This window comes from Stigmatopora argus, chromosome 9, assembly GCF_051989625.1.
Source record: "Stigmatopora argus isolate UIUO_Sarg chromosome 9, RoL_Sarg_1.0, whole genome shotgun sequence".
Classification (NCBI taxonomy): domain Eukaryota; kingdom Metazoa; phylum Chordata; class Actinopteri; order Syngnathiformes; family Syngnathidae; genus Stigmatopora; species Stigmatopora argus.
In genome coordinates this window covers 14,732,451-14,754,587 of record NC_135395.1, presented here as the reverse complement: position 1 = coordinate 14,754,587, position 22,137 = coordinate 14,732,451, and the positions used below count along the sequence as shown (strand labels likewise).

At 40.6% G+C, this 22,137-nt stretch overlaps 3 protein-coding genes and 2 non-coding genes across 5 annotated transcripts in view; 3 read left to right on the top strand and 2 right to left on the bottom strand.

Annotated features, from left to right (window-relative positions):
* Positions 1 to 17,684, bottom strand: part of LOC144082687 (heterogeneous nuclear ribonucleoprotein U-like protein 2) — a 36,221-nt gene extending 18,537 nt beyond the window's left edge. Inside the window, exons 1-3 of the mRNA XM_077609974.1 lie at positions 17,655 to 17,684; positions 16,113 to 16,235; positions 2,514 to 2,614 (exon numbers count right to left, since the gene is read on the bottom strand). The gene's annotated coding sequence lies outside the window, so the exon portion shown is untranslated. The remainder of the gene's footprint in view (positions 1 to 2,513; positions 2,615 to 16,112; positions 16,236 to 17,654) is intronic.
* On the top strand, positions 267 to 9,063 carry LOC144082686 (uncharacterized). Its single transcript, XM_077609972.1, has 12 exons — positions 267 to 400; positions 1,591 to 2,129; positions 2,211 to 2,272; positions 4,380 to 4,482; positions 4,677 to 4,762; positions 4,975 to 5,075; positions 5,275 to 5,345; positions 5,536 to 5,643; positions 5,993 to 6,063; positions 6,241 to 6,358; positions 6,438 to 6,602; positions 6,683 to 9,063. Exons 2-12 carry the CDS (start codon positions 1,662 to 1,664, stop codon positions 8,555 to 8,557), a joined length of 3,228 nt encoding a protein of 1,075 aa, XP_077466098.1. The 5' UTR covers positions 267 to 400; positions 1,591 to 1,661; the 3' UTR covers positions 8,558 to 9,063.
* LOC144082556 (rho-related GTP-binding protein RhoG-like) lies at positions 10,989 to 14,388 on the top strand. The gene is made up of 2 exons (XM_077609794.1): positions 10,989 to 11,063; positions 11,572 to 14,388. Exon 2 carries the CDS (start codon positions 11,601 to 11,603, stop codon positions 12,174 to 12,176), a length of 576 nt encoding a protein of 191 aa, XP_077465920.1. The 5' UTR covers positions 10,989 to 11,063; positions 11,572 to 11,600; the 3' UTR covers positions 12,177 to 14,388.
* On the top strand, positions 16,147 to 16,217 carry trnag-gcc (transfer RNA glycine (anticodon GCC)). The gene has a single exon. It is a non-coding gene; the product is annotated as a tRNA-Gly (tRNA).
* Positions 17,685 to 18,630: 946 nt separating the features above from the next.
* trnag-gcc (transfer RNA glycine (anticodon GCC)) lies at positions 18,631 to 18,701 on the bottom strand. The gene has a single exon. It is a non-coding gene; the product is annotated as a tRNA-Gly (tRNA).
* Between the last annotated feature and the right edge of the window lie 3,436 nt (positions 18,702 to 22,137).

Below are 22,137 nucleotides of genomic sequence, written 5' to 3'. Positions count from 1 at the left end.
AACCTCCATCGTGAACGCAATCGTATCGTGAGGCACCAGGAGGTTCCCACCCCTGATTACCGGCCCAAAATGGGTAGAAACACCAACGGTAACCCGCCATCGATTTACATTTATATTTGAACAAAAACATCCACGTTCTGCAAAAATCCAAGTTCGGTAAAAGTGATCGCACTCCCACCTGACAACAAAATCCGCCCCCCATGGGAAAAAAAACTGGGAGGACGCACAATGAAGGCATCAGAGTGCGAGAACGCGCGTGCTTGTGCGCGTCCCGGACAACAAGTTTTCACTTCACTCAAAGGCTGGATCGGTTATCCTCCCACCGGAATGAAGAAGAAACAAAAGCGAGAAAAATGTTCAATTAAAGCACTTTTTCCCCGTTGGGACAGTTGCTCATCAGGTAAGTCAACTTTTAATTTTGTTACGCCATTATATTTCATTTAAGAGGACTAACTTCTTAAAAGGCAACTTCGGGAAGCGCAGACATGAGATTATTATTATTTTTTATTCTCTTAATTCTAATGCGATTGTTATTGAGGAAATCAGTTAATTGTCCGTGTGCTGTTCCTGATCATTTTGTTAAAGTGTTCACGTTTCCCGCACGGAGGACGATTTACAAACTTACCCTCGTTATCAAAACGAAATGCATAATATGAGGACGTATTCATGCAAATTCTGCCTAGTGATTAACAACTGTCTGTCTGTGAAGCAGCCTGCTCAAACTTCTGAGTCATCCTTAATTGCATTACCAATCCTGCTTAAACCTGCCAGTGCAAGTGTCTGCAAACAGCTTTCAGTCGGTACCCTCTCAACAACAACAAAATAAAATTAAAAAATCAAGTCTACACCCTGTACTTATTTTTTTGTGGTTAGCCTTGCATCACTTTCTACATCCTGGTAGTGTTTCCATTCATTCTAATTAGAAGGTGTGTTAGCCAAGTTAGTTGAACAGGATGGGACAAGCAGTTCAAACTTTTTACTTTGCAAAAATCATATGTCAGCATTATCCTGTAGTTTCCTCTCCTCTAAAAAAGACTTTTAACTTGCATGGAACGTTGAAGTTGAGGCTAAATTTCAAGTGTAGTTTTATGTTAATGATAGTAAAGACAAATTCACTCATATCTACCAGTCTACCATGCAGCTTTCTGGGATGTGGGAACCCGGAGAAAACCCATGGGAACCCGGAGAAAACCCACGCGAGTCAGGGATGCTAACTCTACACGGGAAGGTCGGAACCCACCGGACGTTGAATGCTTGATCTCAGAATTGACCATTCTTTCCACCATCCCAGATGATAAAAATGGATTCGATGTCCAATTGCAGCTGATGATTTAAAAAAAACACGTGTGTGTGTATATATAGGCCAAGAGATTATTTTGGAAATTTGAAAAAATGGACCTGGCATCCATATATGTGGATATCCCTTTTTGTGTCGGGTAGGACACAATATTAATGTTTATGGAAGCGTGGCTTGATATGAGCAGATGTGGATGCCAATATTCTTCTGTGACTTTTTACTTTTACAAAATCCCTGGATGAGCTTCTCCGTTCCTTCTGTGCTAGGATTTGATTTCTGGTCTTCTCACTTAGGCTGGTGGACCTTTTGAACTGTGAGCTCGGAACGATGTTAACGCCCATGTAGAGCTCACTCCTTCTTCCCTATGCTCATCAACCTGACACTCGGCGTCAAAGAACCTGGTGCCTTTCATGGAATTGTGACTCCTCTCGAACCCGTTTCCGTGAAAGCGAAAGTCATGGATTCGTGCACGGTGGCGGTGCCTGTCACGGCAGCCCCGCTGCCGCCACCCCTGCCACCGCCTCCACCACCTCCACCTCTTCCGCCGCCGCCGCCACCACCCGCTTCCTCATCGCCAATCGCCCGGACGGACAGCGCCTGTCGAAGCCGGCTGAGGAAACTCAATTGGGAGCGTATCCCCAAAGAGAAGGTCGAAGGAAGAAAGAGCGTTTGGAGCGGCGCCGGCATGGGCGAAGATGAGTTCCCCATAGATTTGCACTCTCTGGATGAGCTTTTCGGCCAGAAGGACTGTAAGACTCAGGACAGCAACGTAACGCTGAGACGGCGCTCTGCTCTGTTACGTTGCAGAACTCCCCAGGACAGTCCAGAGGAGGTTAGTCCCTCACAATGCCTTAATGTTCACATTGAAGCAGAAATACTATTTTCTTTACATTAGCATTTCCTTGATCTACAGATCTCGCTACTGGACTCCAAACGCAGTATGAACATTGGGATATTTCTTCGGCAGTTCAAAATGTAAGCCAATTTGTTACCTGGCACCGATTAGGCAGTTAAATTATTTTCAATATCGTTGCTGTGAGGACTTAGGTGCCCTGTCAAAATATGATTTTTATTTATTTATTCATTTTTACGTTAAAAGCGTCTGTGGTGGGACAGATATTGGGGACTGACAAGGATGCTGCTATTTAATCTAGTTGCCTAGTTCAACCATTGCAACTATTTTTCTACCCGAGTAAACAACCATTTTTTAACTTACCTGTTATGTTGAATCTTGTGTCCTGTGGTCAGCTGGCGGTCAGGGTGTTCCCCGCCTCTGGCTCGAAGATAGCTGCGGTAGGCTCCAGCACACCCGCGACCCTAATGAGGATAAAACGGTTCAGAAAATGAATAAATGAATGAATGCATGTTATGTGAAATCATTAGGCTAAAATGTTTTAGACGTTTTTCAAAGATAATGCCTTTTGCGTAAAAAGACAATTATTTTTTTTTAATATTTTCTGATTCCACCTTACTAACGGATCGCATCTGGTCTATTTGTTGTCGGTGTTTCCTATTTCCTACTTTACCTGAGATTTTGCTACTTCTTACACTCTTTTTCTCACCAATTAGCTGTTTGTTATTCATGCACACAGTACTTAGAAACACCTAAAATAGCAATTGTTCAAGTTGTACAGAAAATGATAACTACTGTTTCTCATGCTATTAATCACCATTATTTTTTTTTTTATTATTATTTATTATTATAATAATTATTTTTCTTTTCATAGACCCGTCGGACTCAAATGGGTTGTTTTTGTACAATTCTGCTCTCTAACAATGGTTAACATAATTTCACCAACTGCTTTCATCCTTTACCTGAAAATCCAGTCGAGTCAAGAGAAAATAGTGCGGGAAACAGACGGGTTAAATTTTCCCCAAGCGGGACCACACTTGATTTGAAAAGCTATAAATCAAACAGCATGGAGTGGGTGTCTGACGATTTAAGGCCAAGGAGGAAGCGCGTGCGTAATGTTTTTTCACGTTGATATTGCATGGGGACAGGTGCAGGAGAGGTTCCAACCAAAGCAGATGGACAGGACACCCTAAAGTGTCCACGTTTAGTGCTTGTTAAGCCTGTGTTGACACCTGCTGAGGCCCATCAGAGAGTGTCTCCTGTTTAAGTGACCCCTTCCTGTGAGGCAGCTCCCTGATGACGTCAAGTCATTCAGTGACTTTATGTCGTTTTTTTTTCTTTTACAAAAGGCAGCTCTTCTTCCCATTATCATTAAAGTTGCCTCTAAATACGGTAGCTATTCGTGCAAATGTTGACTTGTTCTCCGGACTGAATGACACATCTTTTCTAATCTGGATGTGTTGAGACTTGTGCATGAGTGAAGTGTAAAAAGAGCTTCTTTATACTAAGTTGGCCTCCGGTGGCAAGTTGGGAAAACATCTGTTATTGAGGGCACAGGAACAAACATTAAAAAAAAAAACACTCCCACTGCACCTGATGCCAAAATGAAAGAAATCTAATACAAGAGCTATATGTAAATACAATTTCCTGCCTTATCTTTTTTCTCTAATTGATTGGGCTGAGTGATAAATACTAGTTGCTCAATTACCTTCCTTCATTAAAAAAAAAAACTTGAATTATTTATTTTTCTAGTCGTTAAACTAAAAATCTCAATTTAATTCATAAAGTTGATATTTCCCCCAGGCATACATTTCTTATTAGGAAAAGGAATATGCAGGCAATTTGTCAAATACCAATGAAATAAGCAAATGCTGTTTGCACCAAATGCTAAAGTAGGTGAAAACAACTGCAAAAGACACTCACAAGACTAATCTATAAACTAAATATTGTTTTTAAGTCACGCATGGGAATTGCAATAAAATGCTGCAATAGAAAAGGTAAATGGAAAAGTGGTGGACACAATTTTCCAGTGTGGCACCAATCACTCCACACTTTCGCTGATAATAATAAAAAAAATAGGGGAAAACCTCATTATCTTTTGACTGTGGGAAAACAAAGACATGCTATTACTGACAGGAGGGGTTTGGGAAAGGACACCAAAGTCCGGTTAGACCAGTTGCGGGCATGATGTCATACTCATAGGGCACTTGATGTGTTTTTTTTCCACAGGCCAGCTAAGGAGATAGTTGAAGATATCAGGCATGGAGTGGGGGACCGTTACGGAGCAGAGAAGCTCACAGAGCTCTGCAAGCTACTCCCTGACAGTGAGGAGGTAAGGCGCACCCACCTCCAAACCGCTTACCTCCTCTGCCTATCCATCATCTGGTCTTGGTTAGAATGATCAAAAAGTGTGCCGTTACACCATGTTGTATAATGTGGTCCAGTTCCGCAGTGTAAGATATTGGAATCAACTTCTGAACAGAAATCGGGTATGATGGAGTTTTCTCAACATCTGTTCCCTTTCAGGAGTCTCGCCTGAGGAGCTTCAGCGGAGAACGTGGCTGGCTCGGAGAGCCTGATCTTTTCATCCTCCTGCTCGTAGAAGTCCCCAGGTATGCTCCACCTTAGCCCTGCTTGGGATACTATTACCCAGCATGTCCCCCTTACGCCAGTGGGCTTTTTTTTTTAGCTTGATTCATAGCTCGAGCAGTCTGTGTCTCATGTGCTTCCTTTTGAAATGGCATTTGTTTATTTATGTGATGACCAGCAGTGTCCTCATCATCGCTCATCCTTGCTTATTCACTCCACGGTCCCCTTGCTTTAGTTTTCGCCTACGTTTGGATGCCATGATCCTGCAACAGGAGTTTGACCCTGCTCTGACCTCTTTGTGTGTGGCAGCCAGATGTCTGAGGGAGGCGGCCAGAGGTAAAGTAACAGCGGGGAGTAGCGTACTCTCATGCCATAAAGATCCTTGTCTTGGCCCTTTTCAAATGTTTCTTTCTAAAATTCCAAAATTTACAGGACAATCAGTAAAAGCCTGCCAGTGTGTTTTAAGAGAAGGCAGAAATGTTCCAATGACACTCTAGCTTACTAAATTACGTTTGCCCATCTCTGTCAATTGTAGAACTGCTGAGCTGTCCTGAATTACACTCCATCCTCCGATTGGTGCTTAAAGCAGGGAACTACATGAATGCTGTGAGTGGCGCATCAGCTTCTTTTGTATATTATTTCTTTTCTTCTCCTTCAGTTCTAATTTGGATTGTGAACTAGACATCAAATGCAAGGAAATGGTCTCTTACTCCATGGCTTTTGTATCACTTTTTTTTTTAAATTGTCAAAAGGTGAACAGCGATGTGTTTGTCTGATCTTGTATGCTTCTTCCCAGGGTGGATATTCGGGGAATGCGGCTGGATTCCGAATTTCATCATTGCTCAAACTGGCTGATACCAAAGCAAACAAACCCGGCATGAATCTGCTTCATTTTGTAGCTATGGTAAGCTACAAACAAGATAACTAATAATATGGGGTGGGGGCATAACCAGAGTACTGTATATTTCTTATTTTGTTCATTTCAATTGTATTATTTTTCATCAACATTAAGTCATGTCTGTGAATTTTGCATTATTATTTCATAATTAAAATGAGTTACTACTGTACTTCTTTTTATGGTCTTAACACCTTAACAGTAAGATGCGTTCATGACATTGTTTTCTTCTGTCTTTTTCTTCCACAAAACCTTTTTCCAGAATGATCCGCAGAGCGTATGATTTTGTCAGCATTTGCAAATTACTTATTAATTTATTTGGAACAATAGCTCTAATCATTTGTGTTTGCCTCCACAGGAAGCTGTGAAGAAGGATCAGAGTTTACTCTCATTTCCTAGCCAACTGGGCCATGTTGGCTCCGCTTCTAGGTCAGTCTCATCCCAAATACATGGAACTAAATCACTTCATAATAATAATTACGTTTCAGCCTATAATGCAGCTGTCAAAAACTTATAGGCGATTATGATGTCCTGAGCCATGACAATTAAGCTCTTTGTTTTGCAAAGTTGAAAAACTGTTCCTAATGTCAATTTTTGAAAATCTAGGTTGTGTGAGGAGTCCGTGTTGGAGGATTTATCAAAGTTAAAAAGCAGAGTACTGGCGCTGAAAACAAATGTCCTGACCGAGAGAGAAATTTTGCGACATACACAGTCTTTCCTCGAGGTAAAACTTCCACCTTGAAGCCAACATATTTGACCAAAATTGAATTGAATTCTCATTTAAGTGTCTCAATTGTATGCAGGTGACAGAGGAACGCCTGAAGGAGGCAGAGGATGAGGTCGAGGGAATGAGGATGTCGAGTCGCGCATTGGTGGATTTTTTCTGTGAGGACGACAGCACATTTAAACTCGAAGAGGCCTGTAAAGTCTTCGACTTGTTTTGCCAGCGCTTCCAAAAAGCTGTCAAGGTTGGCTCCAGAAGTGAAATACGATTCTTATTATACAGAGGTATAGTCGCGGCTAATTACGCAATTCCCGTGTTGGTTAGGAGAATGCAGAGCGTGAGTTGAAGGAGCAGAAACGTCTGGAACGTCAGAGATTGATCGGGGAAAAGCGTCGTTCTGTGGGAGTCTGCACGGGTCTCGAGCTGAGCCTCGGCATCGCTCGGGAGCCTCACAATCGGGAGAACCAGGATGACCTAGAAAGAATACTCGAGAGGAACCTGAGCTGTACCTGGAGCCGTCGTAGCCTGAAAAGTTCTGAACCGCGTAGGTACTCTCACTACCTGCCTAACGACAAGAGCTTCCCAGAGCTGGGGAGCAGCCCGACGCCCATCAACTTTCACTCAAACAGCTCGTCGGACCACGAGACATCGGCTGTGCTTTGTAGCTCCCCAGAGACGGATGTGTTTTGCTCTCCAGTTGGTCAAGGAAGTCTTTTGGATACAAACAACAAGAGTCAGTCGAGCCAATACCGGGCAATTGATCAGCCCGTGGAGCTTGTTCAAAAATCTCACGTTGGATGGTATTCGCAACATGGACGTGGCGTCACAGTTAGGCAACATGGGTCAGAGAACATTCTTCACCAGACAAAAACATCGGAAAAGAGTGGACTTATACAAGTGGAATCAATGTCATGTGAGCAGAAGGTTACCAAGAATGCTGAGTTTTCACCAAACTGCTGTGGGAATGCTGCTGCCATCAATATAGATACCCCTTCCTCATGCACTAAAACCCAGAACCCCAGTCATCAACCAAGTTTTGGAATTCCCCTGACTGACAAGAATAATTCTCTCAATAAGCTAAATAGTTGTCGTGTCGATGGGTCCGAACCTCCGACTGCTCACAAGAGTGGAATACTTCAAAGTGACGTCTGCGCCTCATCGCTCAGGTATCAGAAACCTGAGAAAGAATCAAGTGTTAACGCGAAGGATAAAGTGGAGTCGCAGCCATTGAACAGAGGGATTAAAGCAAGTGCTACTACATCTGGGACTGGTGACGGTCTGGGAAAGCAGATCAAAACGGAAAGGTCGTCAACTCCTGTCGAGGCGAACTGGATGCCGCCCAGTATACCAGAATTCAGCCAGCCATGCCCAGAGGAGAACTCGGATGTGTTGACCCCCAAGAGGGAACCTGTGAGGTCATATTCCCACGTGGGGGAAACGCTAGAGTGTCACACTCTTGTTAAAGGCCTACGCTCCTATGACACTCTGTCAACACCGACACCCCCACTCCCGCGACCAGGACCGAGTCTCTGCTCTAAGTGGAGAAAAGAGAGGGAAGTGGATCTGGCCACGCCAGCTTCTCAATCGCTAAAGGAGGAGAGTCGCGCTTTGAAGGATCCTGCACGTAATGGCATGAGGGCCAAGAGAGGACCCGGTTTACGGGCAGCGCCTGCCAATAGCACTGCTGTTCCAAGAGTACGGTCCAAAACGGAGGTGACAAATAGTACCCCGACCGCGTCGTCAGCTCACCCCACAAACTCACGTCCTTCCTTGCGGCCGTCTCCGCTCACACGGCCTGCTGCAGATGTGAAAAGAAGTAGCAGCACACGAGAGAGACTGCAGATTGGAAAAGAGCCACAGACTCCAAGAGAGTCTGCTCTGACCAATAGGACCTCGGACAGACCAACAACGGACAAAGCCTCAGCCAGAACCCAGTCATCGTTCGTTAGAGGAAGTTTACTCCGAGTGTCCAAACGAGTGGCCCCGAACTCGGAGAAGAGGCCTGCCAACAAGGCTCTCCCGGCCCACAGTCCGTCTTCTGCCACAGCCAAGACTATACGTACGGGCGTGATGCCCACAGCCCGGAATAGAAATACTAAAAGCGCCAACACGGGCACGTGTCCTACCTCTGTGCACACTTCAAGAATACCTGGACCCAAAATGCCTCGACCTACTACCACTCAGCCACTGTGGAAGTAGAAAGTAATATATTCTATGCCTTTCTCTCAGTCTATGCAGGGCTGGTTATTTTTGTACATAATCAGTTCCTATCCATTAGACTTCTACGTAGCTGATTTATTTTTGTATCATTAGGACACATTATGCCGTGTGTCTCATGCAAAAGTAAATTTAAAAAAAAGCCCTACCTCATCAAACGATTTATACCCTTAAATAGAATCCATGTAAAATGGTGTTCAAATGAAGAGCCAAAATCATCACGATATGCCTAATCAGATTGGCTGTGCTTTTGTTTAAGAGTGTTAATCTGTGACATTTCATATTTCAAACACTGAACCCTCTGCAATTAAAACAAAAACGTCATTTTCATCATTTCTTGGTACAAATTTCATATACTCATATTATGCACTTTTAAATGCTGAGCAGGCCGCGGGGAGACGATGACTGCTTATTGTTTTGTATCAAATATTATATATATAACTTAAATGAAGAGCAGTGGCTGATTTTCACTGTATCGTGGATTTGTAAATAATATAAATAAAGAAGAAGATATGGACAAAGGTGTCTTTCATTGGTCTGTAGTACTATATTAGTGCTGTTGGTCTGAACAATATCAGAAATATGTTCTTGAAACTTTTTGTCATCTGACATTTTTGCTACGAAATGTGCTTCTCTGTCAAATCTCATACAAGTAGCCCTAATTCAGTAGATTGCCGTTGTCATGGAGATGCTGGGGATTCAGCCAGGACAAGAGGGTGCAGGGTTGGAACAGAGCCTAACCGCGGGTGTTGGGGTCCCAGTGGGAACAGCCTGCAGTGACGCCAGAGCCTTTTAGGAAAGGCAATAAAGTAGACCCGCTTTTTGTTCTTGAATGTCCGGTTTGTCGCACAGCACTAGCCTCTTAACCTCAGCGTGTAGAGGTGACATCATCAGTGGGTCTCCAGTGGTGCAAGACTGAGTGGTCCAAAGTGATCCCCCTTTGTGGTTTGCCTTTGTCTATTCACAATGAATTTGAACATAACGTGACGCATCATGTTACTTTGTTGTCAAGTTTATGTTTAAATTGTTTTAGGTATCGCAATAGACAACATTATCTTCATTCCTTTGATGATGAATATTCAAGATGAACTATTTTAAACAGATTGCTAACACTGTCAAGGGCCATTGTTTACAAACTTTTGCACTCAAAGGCTTAATTTATAATATATTTAATAGTTAATTTCAATGATTGTTCAAAAACCAATTAAGATAAACTGTAAATTTTATGTCAATGTGCTTTACTCTGGTGTATAGTTAAATAAAAAAACGTAAAATCTTTTTTTAAACTTTTTGTCATGTACAATAAATAATTCTTTGTCCATTCTGTTTATCCAGTTGAGGAGCCCACACCCTTAACTAATCACCACTCAATCACAGGGCATATGTAAAAACAGACAACCATTGACTCTCACATTCTCCCTCACAATCATGTTCCAATCTCTGTGGTTCATATTACAAAATTCAGACATACAATACCAACATATTTTAGTTCACAAAACTCCTTTTGCCTTAACTTGAATAAATATGTGTGTTTGTGATTGTGTTGTCCATTTCATTGTGCCCTGCAATTGGCTGGCAACCAATTCAGGATAGGCTCCAGCACCCCCCGCGACCCTTGTGTGGACAATCGGTACAGAAGATGAATGAATATTAAACGATAGTTCAACTATTATCTTTGGCTTCTGTTTACAACAGTAATTATCCATGGAAGGAATACAAAGTATCTTAAAGGTTTCAGTTATAACAGCTTTCTGAGAGAAAACCTAACCCCACAGTGGCCTGCAGCAAAAACGAGTACTATACCTTGATAAGCCTGCGCTAGCCTGCCCGTTAGTCACAATAAATCATTTAACAAACTATTGAGTCACTGGGGAAAAAAAACAAACGTATTTTAAACAGCCCATTTCGAGAAAACGTTGCTAAATCAATACAACAAATATTACCATACTAGAGTAATGTCTCAATACTCGATGGGTCTATTTTCTACCCATGAATTGTTAATGATACTTTTTGGGAGAAACTATGAATATGATTGTATTGACACAGGAAACAGATTTTTTAATTTACCAATTAATAAATACATCAAATTAAAGATTATTTGTGCTAATTCTATCAAATTGGTTTAAACTGGTAGTCTCTTTTCTTGTACATGATTATTGTATGCCCAAAAGGCTACCAACAAACTTCTTTCCTTGTTTGAGCTCAACTACATTTCTTTCTTCCTTGATTTCATTTGGATAATATTCATTTTCACTTGAGAACTAAAGCACCCAAAACGGTGCAAAAACAATGCCTTCAAATGTCATATCTTTTGACGTAAGAATGGACAACACTACCACCTAGCGTGGGGTAAAAACACTGTCTCAAAACTATAACTACATTTCCCAGTTTACATTGCGCAGTGACGTACCCCTACGTTATGGGCTGGTCCCCGGATGCGGCTGTGATTGACTCGACTAGGCAGGAGAGATCGCTAAGCTAAGTGGCGGTAAGTGGCAAAGTCCTTAAATATCATCATCGATGCCCGTTTTAGCGTCTCAAACATGTACTGACACGTGGCAAATAATGTCCTAATGTCGGGAGAGCTTTGTCTGGTTATATAATGATGCTTTGATGCTTTTTTATGCCTTAAGTTAATCAGAATGTTTGCTAAGTGGCTAACTCGCGAGCCAGCATAGACGCTAGTTCCTTAGCCCGATGCTCGCTGCCAGTGGGGAACGCCTTGAACCAGACGAGTTCCCTCAGCGATAAGAATCAAAAGTTAACAATCTGACTTTCTCTCCCCGCTAGCGTTTGTCCTTTCCATCGGAATTTGATGGATGCGTCAAATCGTCATCCTTAAAATACGACTTAGCAGCTCTAGGGCTCGTTTGACGAATTGTTGTACTACTCCATGGCTGTAATAGGGTAGTTTCAACACCCTGTGTATTTTATTTTAGCGCATCTGAGATAATAAAAAATCAAAAATCAAATTTGGCCTATTCAATTGTTTTCAGGTGCTGCAGCCCCAGTGGTCGTTGGCAGGATGCAGACCATCAAATGTGTTGTGGTTGGTGACGGGGCAGTAGGGAAAACCTGTCTTCTCATCTCGTACACCACCAATGCCTTCCCCGAAGAATACATTCCGACCGTGTTTGACAATTACAGCGCCCAGATGAGCGTGGACGGCCGCACGGTCAGCCTCAATCTGTGGGACACGGCGGGCCAGGAGGAATACGACCGCCTGCGTACGCTTTCCTACCCACAGACCAACGTCTTCATCATCTGCTTCTCCATCGGAAGCCCCTCTTCCCATGCCAACGTTAGGCACAAGTGGCACCCCGAGGTGTCCCACCACTGCCCCAGCGTGCCCATCCTGCTGGTGGGAACCAAGAGGGACCTGAGGGGCGACATCGAAACGGTGAAGAAGCTCAAGGAGCAGGGTTTGGCGCCGACGACCCAGCAGCAGGGGAACGCCCTGGCCAAACAAATCGGGGCCGTCAAATACATGGAGTGTTCGGCGCTGCTGCAGGAAGGCGTCCGGGAGGTGTTCGCCGAGGCCGTGAGAGCCGTGTTGTACCCCGTCACGAAAAAGAACACCAAGAAATGTGTGCTTTTGTAACAACGCTTTCCGCATTTGAATTGTGGAGACCACGGATGCGAATAATGGCTGCTTCCACATCACTCCCAATAGTTGGAAGACTTCTTTCCCAGCTCCCTCTTCATGCTCAGGAGGGTCTCACATACTTACGACGCCATCACCACCAAAGTGACTGACAAAACGGGGGCAAAAAAATCTGGATTTCCTCAATTTTTATTTTATTTTTGCATTTATTTTTTTTCCTTTTATATTTACCCGTACTTCACTTCTAGATTTATAGCGCCCCTGCTATGCCTTTATACAGAAATCCTGATTGTGGTTGTCAAAAGCCATAATTCCATTTAAATCAAGCTGCCTTTTTTTGACTGAGAAGTGATCTACTGTGTGCATGGAGAAATAGTGACTACCTCATACTCCTCACTTAGATTGTATCTCACGAGTCTCAAGCAAGTGCATTTAATGAGTTGACACTTTTTTGGGGAAATTCAAACAACTCGAGACCAGAAAACGGCGAGCCATTTTAGCATCAATAGCCCTCCACCTGGATGGTCTCATGCACAAGGATGAGAACAAATTTTGTTTAAAAAAAAAAGCCCCATTCATTAAGATCAACCCAAAGTGCGGCTTTAATAGACATAAGGAAGCCATAGTGACAGTGGCCCTCTCAAAATGCCCCCCTTTAAGAGAACAACGGGTTGTCACACACTTCCGTCTGATCTCCACCTGAAATGTGCCACAGAACCAGCGACAAGACGCCCGTCGTCTTCGAATGGCAACTGCTCGAGGCGCCTCTGCTGGTTGCAGCCAAGTAGTACACTCCTTTTTGCCTTGCTTGCGATTTGATAGATTTTCTATCCACGCCGCTATTCAGGATCACAAAAGCTATTTTTTTGATTATGTTGAATTTACTCCTCAAATCTTTTTAACCTATTAAGTGGCCAAAGTTGAATATATATTTTTTGTAATCTCTTGTTTATTGGATACCTAAGGTGTTAAACTGGTCTCGCATAATGATGTCAGTGACCTTGTTGCCTTGCATGAAATGCTAGTGGACGATTACAGCCCCATAATTGATCCTATGTATCTTGTTTTACTGGAACATAATGAACTGCCTTTTTTGCTACTCTTTGTCGAATATCAAACTCCAATAAATTGTAATGTGGCTTAAATTAATCAAAACCGTGATAAAATTAACACTTGTGCAGGCAAGTAACATTTTTCCATTCTTATTGCTCACATATCAAAAAAATTGCTACTATCATGCTGAAGACTAAAAATGACCCATCTCTGATCAATTTGATGCTGATTGTTAACCATGATTTGGGTTTTCCGCAGATAAGTGTAAAGACAGTTTTCATTCGTGATTTTCGTGGTTTTAGTACTCTAATATCTCGGAAAGCAAGGCGTCTTTGGTATTGCCTAAGTCCCACAAAAGCTTGGTGATGTCACCCATTATTTGATCTCCATTTATGTTGGGATTTTTGTTTTCTCCAGATTTTGTGTTCCACAATCTTTAGCTCATTGGCCATAGATCAACCCAATTTTAGGCTGTTCCACTGTACGGCAACAGTTGTGTATTTTTTTTTACATTTGTTAGATCATTTCAGCATTGAAAAAAAGGCTATTGCTCCAGGGATTTGCATTTTTTGAGCATCTCACTGTTGCCGCAACCGCACATTTTGAACTCACTGTGGTTTGTATCCCTGCATTGCCTGGTTCAGCAATAACTGCATTGGTGGAAGGAGCCTTGAAAGTTTTAACTTTTTTTTTCCTTAGCAATAGGTGGTTTCTTTCTTTTAGTGACAGTCTTTTTCTTTTTTTTTAATGAACTGTGGAGCGAATTGTATTACTTTGGATTATTGCGGCCTGCAATAACCTAAGTGCAATTAATGCAAAAGGGCTGATATAAAACTTGTGTTGAATGTAAGTGCACAATTAGACAAACTGTGGTCAGCTTGTATTTTCTTCAAATATATATTTTGTATTTCCCTATTATCGGATGTCCTGATCTCATTCAAATAATATGATAGAAGTGGAACATACACCTGTGGGCTCTCTGTTGTCTGTGTCCCAGAGCTGTATGATACCGCACGCGTGGTACTACGCTTTTACACTGGGAACTTGATTTGTAGAGATCTGTACTTGTTTTATATATAACAAAGCATATTTGTATAAATGAACTAACAATGAGATGATTTTAAATTATGCCAAATAAAATGGTGGTTGAAACCAATTTGGGTGGTGTCAATAATACAGTGCTTTTTGGGCATTAACATTGCTATGCTAGTATTTATGGATGGATTAGAATGAAATTTGGTAAATATATTCTAGCGGATTGTATGACAATGGTGCCAGACCAGTCAAATTGTACAACAATCCCCTCATAATAATACTCACGGAAGAAGACATCAGATTGCAGGACTCAAAGTGAGGGAAAAAGTAAAGTAAAAAAATAACATTGAATAAATTGACCAATTATAGTTGCCCAATGTGCCATTGACCACAATGGTTATCAGTCAGTCAAAAAATGTATAATCATCAAGTGAGTATTCATTCATTTTCAACACAGCCTATTGCAGCTGACACACCATAAAGACAGAAGTCAAAAAATGTATAATCATCAAGTGAGTATGGGTCATTTTCACATAATTCAGCAAATAACGGTAAAGACACTTTCAGAAAATGAATAATTTACAAAATGCAATTCAAGCATTCTGATTATCTCTAATTAGCAACACTAGCACTGCCTGGAAATATCTTAGCTGGAACTTTAATGAAAACATAATTAATTAAAATTTAAAAAATATGGGTGAATATTTGGAATCTTTCCTTGTGCCTTTCTTTTCTGATATCGTTCCCTTTCTTTCTCTAAATATTTGTGATAGGCTCCAGGGTCATTTTTAATCTTCTCCCTGCATTTGCGCATCGCTGCAGCATTAGATTTTTTCGCAGGTGGCTTACCGCCTTTTTTCTTAAATGGATTCATGTTCTGGAAATTTTACAAATCAAAGCAGGAATTAGTATACACATAAACATAGCATAACATGTTAGCGTCATCTCTACATATCTGTTGTATATTTAAAAATATGTATTTCATCTCTACATATCTATTGTATACACCTTTTAATAACGGTAAAGACAAAATTTATTAACGGTAAAGACACAACATTCCACCTCAGCCTTTGACATTGGTAGATGGTATTTCTTGGCACTCAGTAAATGATAGTGTTCTGCATGCATACACCATGCCCAGTTCATTAAAAAGCAAAGTAATTATGTTCACCAAGTTTTTAGGACATCGGTAAAGACATGGAATTGTTACGACATTTCACAGGTATGGTCCTTACCTTGGTTTTAGTTTCATTCTCATGGCTTCTGCTTAGCTGGCGTTGACAATATGGCTGACAACATCCTGGTACTTCTCCCACACCAGCCACCTGGTGTATTTACTGTGAATTTTTTGGTGTATTTCTCATGTGATAACGGTAAAGACACACTAACTGATATGAAAGGTACATCAGTAAAACTGTTTGCAGTTGCAATTCTTTTGCATTTTTCTCAAAGACAACTTGAGTGAAAATACTATTGAAACAAATCTAAACAACACATTCTAAATAGAGACAAACAAATAAATCATAACCCGACTTTTCATTCCTATAAACTGTGACACTAGATTCTGGACATCTAACGGAGTGGACAAATTCAACATAAACTGGCTCTCAATGTATTTGTGTCTCAAATAGATTTCTCTTAAAATTGGTGCCAAATGTAGTATAATATGTGGCAAACAAAGCAGTAGTAATTAATTTTTATAACTTTGTAACACATAAAGGGAAAGTCCAGGGCCATATCTTTACCGTTATTTGCTGAATTATGTGAAAATGACCCGTATTCATTCATTTTCAACACAGCCTATTGCAGCTGACACACCATAAAGACAGAAACATTCGTAATTACCGTCATATCCTTATCTTCTGAGCTCCAGTAACAAGCATTGGTGGTTCAGTGGTAGAATTCTCGCCTGCCACGCGGGAGGCCCGGGTTCGATTCCCGGCCAATGCAACATCCTTTTGATTTCCCCTTCAAAAGAAGTACATAGACATTTTTCTTGCATATGTGAATTTCTTTCATTGCCACTTATTTCGAACATTTTCTGCTGCCAGACCTCCCAGTCATAATAGATTGTACGTTGGACGCCTCGAGTTAAAGAGTGCCCTTATTAGTCACAAGTAAAGGTGATATACTTGCAATCTGTTTGAACTGAGAGTGAATCCGACGCCAAATTCATTCAAACTAGTTGCAGTTGACAGCCCTAATAAACAAGTTAGGATTATAACTGCCGCGAGATACTACAAATAAAAGTTAAATCGCAACATGCTACAGTTACCGAATATGTCCACTAGAGGGCACTAGCAAGCACCAAGCTGATTCCACTACTGTCTCACTACTAATGAGGCCATTCTTCATAAGGAGTTAATGGCCTATTCCCAGAACGTTTTAACAGCCATCCTTCATGTTAGCAGGCACCCAACTGTTTCAATCAGTCACTGAATACACAGCAAGGTGTTTACGTTGAAAAATCCCCTTGACCTTTGGCTGGTAGCTCTCTGTAAAATGACAGATGTGCTGCACTCCACCTCAAACTAGAATAACCATTTGTGTTCCCGGCAGCACAGATTGCGTTTAGATCTTTTGTTAGCGTATTGTTATTGAGGAGACACATCAGAGGAGAATAATGACCACACAAGAGGAGACGGGATGAGTAGAGGTTACTATTGGCAATACGCTTAACTAAGGCAAGCGGCTTAGTGAGATGTGGGCCACTTTGGGTGATCCATTTCCCGAAGAGTGCACTGCATTACTAAAATATGCACCTGCTTTTGTTGGCCATTTAAGCAGACCTTCATTGGAAAGATCACATGTCTTATAAACTTTTTTTTTCATAAACCATTGCCACAAACGTGTGTCTTTTATGCGTATATGTCATCGACTAGTATTTCCTCGCATCTTCTTCTAATGTGTCTAACATGTTCTTTGAACTGATACTAGTATAGAATGCTTGATGATTTTGGTTTGTTATTGCATATATCAACTCTTTATAGGGCAACTGGCCCTTTAATAAGTAACTTGTGAGTACAAATTAGCAACATGTGGGCATCGTTGTGTGCCCAGAGTTTAGTGATATAATATTGATAGTCTTTAACTCGTTTCCTGCGGTCTTTAACTCGTTTCTTGACAATGATAACGGTCCAATTTATTTACTGTATTTTCTCGCAAAAACACCGTATATTAGTCGAGGGTACGGTTTATATGCGCTCAAATTGGATTTGCTCAAATTGGACTTGCTCAAATTAGACAATGCGGCTGATACGGTCATTTATTTGAAAAGAGAGAAAAGTAAAACATATAAAAACCCTTAAAAAATGTATTTGGACGTCTGTGAATGAATTTCAAGAAAAAACATAAACCGTGTCTTGCATAAAACGTGAAAAAACTCACTTATTTGTGTCTGCCAATGCTACACATGGGCGCCGCCATTTTACCTAGAGATGACAAACGAGACCGCTGGGGACACACTTCCTGGTTGTACTGCTCACGTGACTTTTATTTTTTTAATTTGTTTACGTGCAGGGATCAAATCCCATTCAAATTTATGGTGAATTGTAATCGCAAACACTGGCCACCACCATGTAAAATCCTTCAGGTTTTGCACAAATTTAGGTCATATCCATCCAAATACTGTTTTTATAACTACATTTTCAATGTAACAATACATTTCCAACTATGCCCTAATATTTTTTTTATTGTCATAATAAATATGCAAGTGTATTTAACATGCCTTGACAGGAAGATATTAACTCAACCTTTTAGTGTCACTAAGAGGTAAATAGAACACTCAAATGGTGTCCTACTTTTATGGTCTGAAAACTGCGTCATCAAGTAAACAAACCATATGTACAACTTGAGAAAAAAAATCTTGCACAAATCAAAAGCTATTCCTCGTGTCGTTCTTTATCAATACGGATGAAAAACCACGGGTTGTGTGCACAGACTGGAGAAGTCACAACGCATTCAAATCAAAAGTGTTCCAGTAGAAAGAGAGAAAATTGGATTTCAAAGCAACACAGAAGGCAGTGAAGGAAATTGCCTGTGCATCAGCTGAGAAGAAGGCTGAGTGGAATCTTTTTTTTTTGCAAATACAAAAGAAGCAAACACTGTCATGGGATAAAAATGCAGAATTCACATCTTTTAAAAATTGCCTTGTACAAAACTAAATTGAAACTATTACCAGTAGATTCTCAATTCATTTGCACTATAGGAGGGTGGCGGGGGATGAACATAGACTCATTTGTTGCAGGGGGCGACCAATCTATTCCAATTGGGTGAGCTGGTAGCGATCATTCGCCAAAGTTGGACTTAGAAGAAAGAAAAAAAACTAAAGTAATAGTACTTGAAGGGGAAATCAAAAGGATGATGCATTGGCCGGGAATCGAACCCGGGCCTCCCGCGTGGCAGGCGAGAATTCTACCACTGAACCACCAATGCTTGTTATGCTGACTCGTCCTGATCGCTTTTATTGTATTTTAAGTAAACGCCAGAATGGAAGGAAAATCAGTGTGTAGCATTGATTTTATCTATTTGTTTTATTATTTATTATTTATTTATTTATTTATTTATTTGTTTTTAATGTCTTTAGGTTTTGATTAGTATTTACAATCTTATTTATCATTCTAAAAGACAATATTAAAATAATTATTGATAGTAACAAAATAATATAATTTATTTATATTAAAGTATTTTTAGGACCAAAAATAGTCCCTTGCATAATTTAGGATTAGGGTCAAAGTGCCAACTTTTGTATAAAATGTTAATTGTAGTGATCACTGTCCCAAAAAATATCTGAAATACTACTACATTAGTCACTTTCTGGATCCCACTTTTCTGTCCTTACCTTTAGATTGAAATAAATGTGATGTTTTTAAAAAAAATATATTTATATTAACTATTTTTAGGACCAAAAACAGTCACTTGCATAACAAAGGGTTAAAGGTCTTATGTGTTAACTTTTGTACATGCGTACTGTTTACTGTAGTGATCACTATCCCCAAATAATCAGAAATACTTCTACATGAGTCACTTTCTGGATCCCTCAGCAAGACCAACTTTTCTGTCCTTGCTTTTAGATTGAAATAAATGTGATGCATTTTGTAATCCCGTAGTGGACGTGGTTGCTGGGAAAGCTGTAATCATTAAAATGAGAGCACCTCTGTGAAAAGCAATCTGAGAGTCAGAGCAGATGATTGGATGTCGACTCAGTGTCCATGCGCAATCTCTCTAAAACCACAAGAGGCTGTTCAAACACTGCCGTCTTCTCATATCTCTGTCGCCGTGGGCAGCAGCATCTCATTTCTGACCTTTGTGGGACCTTCCACGCTCACCACACGCTTAATTGGATGCACAAGTGAAGTCCCTTCAAAAAGATGGGCAGTCATTCATACGGCATGTTATTGTTGTAGTAGTCATACAAAAAAGGTATTATTTTAAAATTGCTTCTGATGATTGGTTAAAAAAAAAATCAGTAAGGGGATAAGAAATGGATGTCAACCTTGCAAAGGGCCATACAACACACAACGGTTGCTGCAAATATAGCGAGTGTAAGATGTGAATTGTTGGGGCAAAGCATGTCGAAGAAAGCATACAAATTGCTCAACTGCCCTTCTGCTTTTCATTTCTTGATCTTTGACTAGCAGATGTAACAGACGTGTTCGTATCGAGGTTGAGGCTTAGACTTTTTTTTCACTAGCGCTAGGAGCTTAATTCTTTTCCCTGTGTGGTCTTTTCTTTCTTTATTCAGAGGGAAGCTTTCTCCCCGTGAATGCCTCTCATTTAATTTAGTTTGTAATTCCATAGAGGAGGAAACAAGTCCTCCAATGTTGTTGTTCTCACTAACAAGTTATGATGGTGGCTCCGTATTATTGTAAACTGCCTTTATCTGCAAAATTTGTTGTAGATTACATTATCTAGAAATGGAGAGATGGATCTTTTTTATTTTAAATTATATTCAGAGGACTGAAAAAAAAGTATAAACATTTAATGTAGTGAAAGACTTTCCGTGTGACTTTGAATTGTTGAAGCGTTCAAGGTTGTGGAAAAGACAGTTAAAAAGCCAAATATCCTCTGGCCTGTCTCCAGTGAGATACTAGTATCCCTAGTTTAGATATGATATGATTCCCATAATGTGTTTACTCCTTCAGCTGTTCTGTTGCACTAATCACCCATCACCGAGGACCAATTGCCTTAGGCGAGTCATGGCAACTTTTTACATATGGCGATTTCCCAAATCGAACATTATCAGATAGAATTACCCACGATGAAAAACAACAAAAGTGTATGTTTGTAAGGAATCATTGCATGATTAAAGAACATCTGTGGAATTGACTGCTTCAACCGGGAGCCCAAGATGTGTGATCACACTCATTGTGTATGAGTGCGTGCAAAGCTGAGTGCCGTAATATGTGGTTTGCTTTCATAACATCCGACAGAGACTCACAGCTTCCTCTGCGACCATGGAAACGGCAAATTAGCCCGTTCAATTTCGACGCTAATTTCCTGGCCGACATCCTGAAGAGAGAAACAAGGTAGCCGGCAGATGAGATGTCAAATACAGAAGAAAGAGATTAGTGTTTACAGGAAAAGGTTATCTTTTTCTTCCGCAGTGGGTTTTTTGATGAGTGCATCAGCCTCACAGTTTGGAAGATCTGGGCTTAAATCTTGGCTCAGGCCCTCCTGGTTGGAATTTGCGTGTTTTCCCATCTTCCCATAGGGCTCTCCTCCAGAGGTGATATGCGCATTCTAGCAATATGCGCTTAGGCACTCTCTATGGTTTTGAAGCAAGCTGCGTGTAGTAATTGGAGCTGCTTCCCCGCGAGGCAGTGCGCTAATCACTAATAACCTCACCAGCACCGATGCAGCACCCAGCAGAGTGCGGCTGACCCCTGCTTGCCGTTATCCCGTCGCGCCATAATGGTCGCTATGACTCACAGAAAACATAAATACAGAGAGTGCATGTAAGTTTGAAAAACTCAAAACTATATTTTTATTTGAAATTTTAAATAAGAGCAAATAAAATAAAATAAGAGCAAACTGAAATTTCACAGGTATCTTAAAGAATTGAATTCAAAGTATAATTTGGGGTCCACTCTTGCTCGATTTTGTGTTTTTGCTGCTTTTCTGTCTTAATGATTTGATTTGGTGATTAATAATGATCCCATTTACTTTGATTTGGTTTGTACTTTGTGCTTTTGCTTTGTTGTTCTGTCTAATCACCCTCTTGCTACTGTCACAATGAAATTTCCCGAATACGGGATGAATAAAGTTATCCAATCCAATCCAAACAATGGTTCCTCTTGCATGTTGATCAAATATGCTTACCACTTCTGTGCTTCCCTTTGGATATCATCTCTATTTTGTTTTTCTTTTTAAAGATATGACCCCTATTAATGATGGAACATAGGGAATTCAAAACAAAACAGAGGTTCACAACCTTTTCACTTTTGAATAAACGAAATGTAGCAAGTACAGAATGCGAAAGATTTGTTGTGTCGAGGGGCGCTGCTGTCAAAGCAGGTCATAGATTGGCTAGAGAGAGCATTATTGATTATCTTGTCCTGAACATAAACAAATTGATGGATTTCTGAGGGGACAACAGGCCTTATTCAGCAACTCCTCACAGTAAATCCTACGCATGCATTTTTTTAAAGAATTGAAGGATAGCAGTTGGCAATTAGATTTCTTCAGCATGTCTATAGCCAATACAAAAATATTTTTTATTGCATGTTAAATTTGGACAGAATTTATAATCACTATATTATAAATAGTTTGTTATTTATTATTATTATTTTTTTATTATTATTATTAAATTGTGAAGATAATTACAAAAGTGTCATCTATCAGATTATTGGATTAAAAGGTCAATTATCGT

What these genes read in the sequence shown, in the direction of transcription:
- LOC144082686 (XM_077609972.1), top strand. Translation starts at nt 1,662, where the DNA reads ATGCTCATCAACCTGACACTCGGCGTCAAAGAACCTGGTGCCTTTCAT. An exon ending in CTGCTCGTAGAAGTCCCCAG is followed by an intron (nt 4,763 to 4,974) that starts GTATGCTCCACC and finishes CCCTTGCTTTAG; the next exon opens with TTTTCGCCTACGTTTGGATG. An exon ending in ATACACAGTCTTTCCTCGAG is followed by an intron (nt 6,359 to 6,437) that starts GTAAAACTTCCA and finishes AATTGTATGCAG; the next exon opens with GTGACAGAGGAACGCCTGAA.
- LOC144082556 (XM_077609794.1), top strand. Translation starts at nt 11,601, where the DNA reads ATGCAGACCATCAAATGTGTTGTGGTTGGTGACGGGGCAGTAGGGAAA.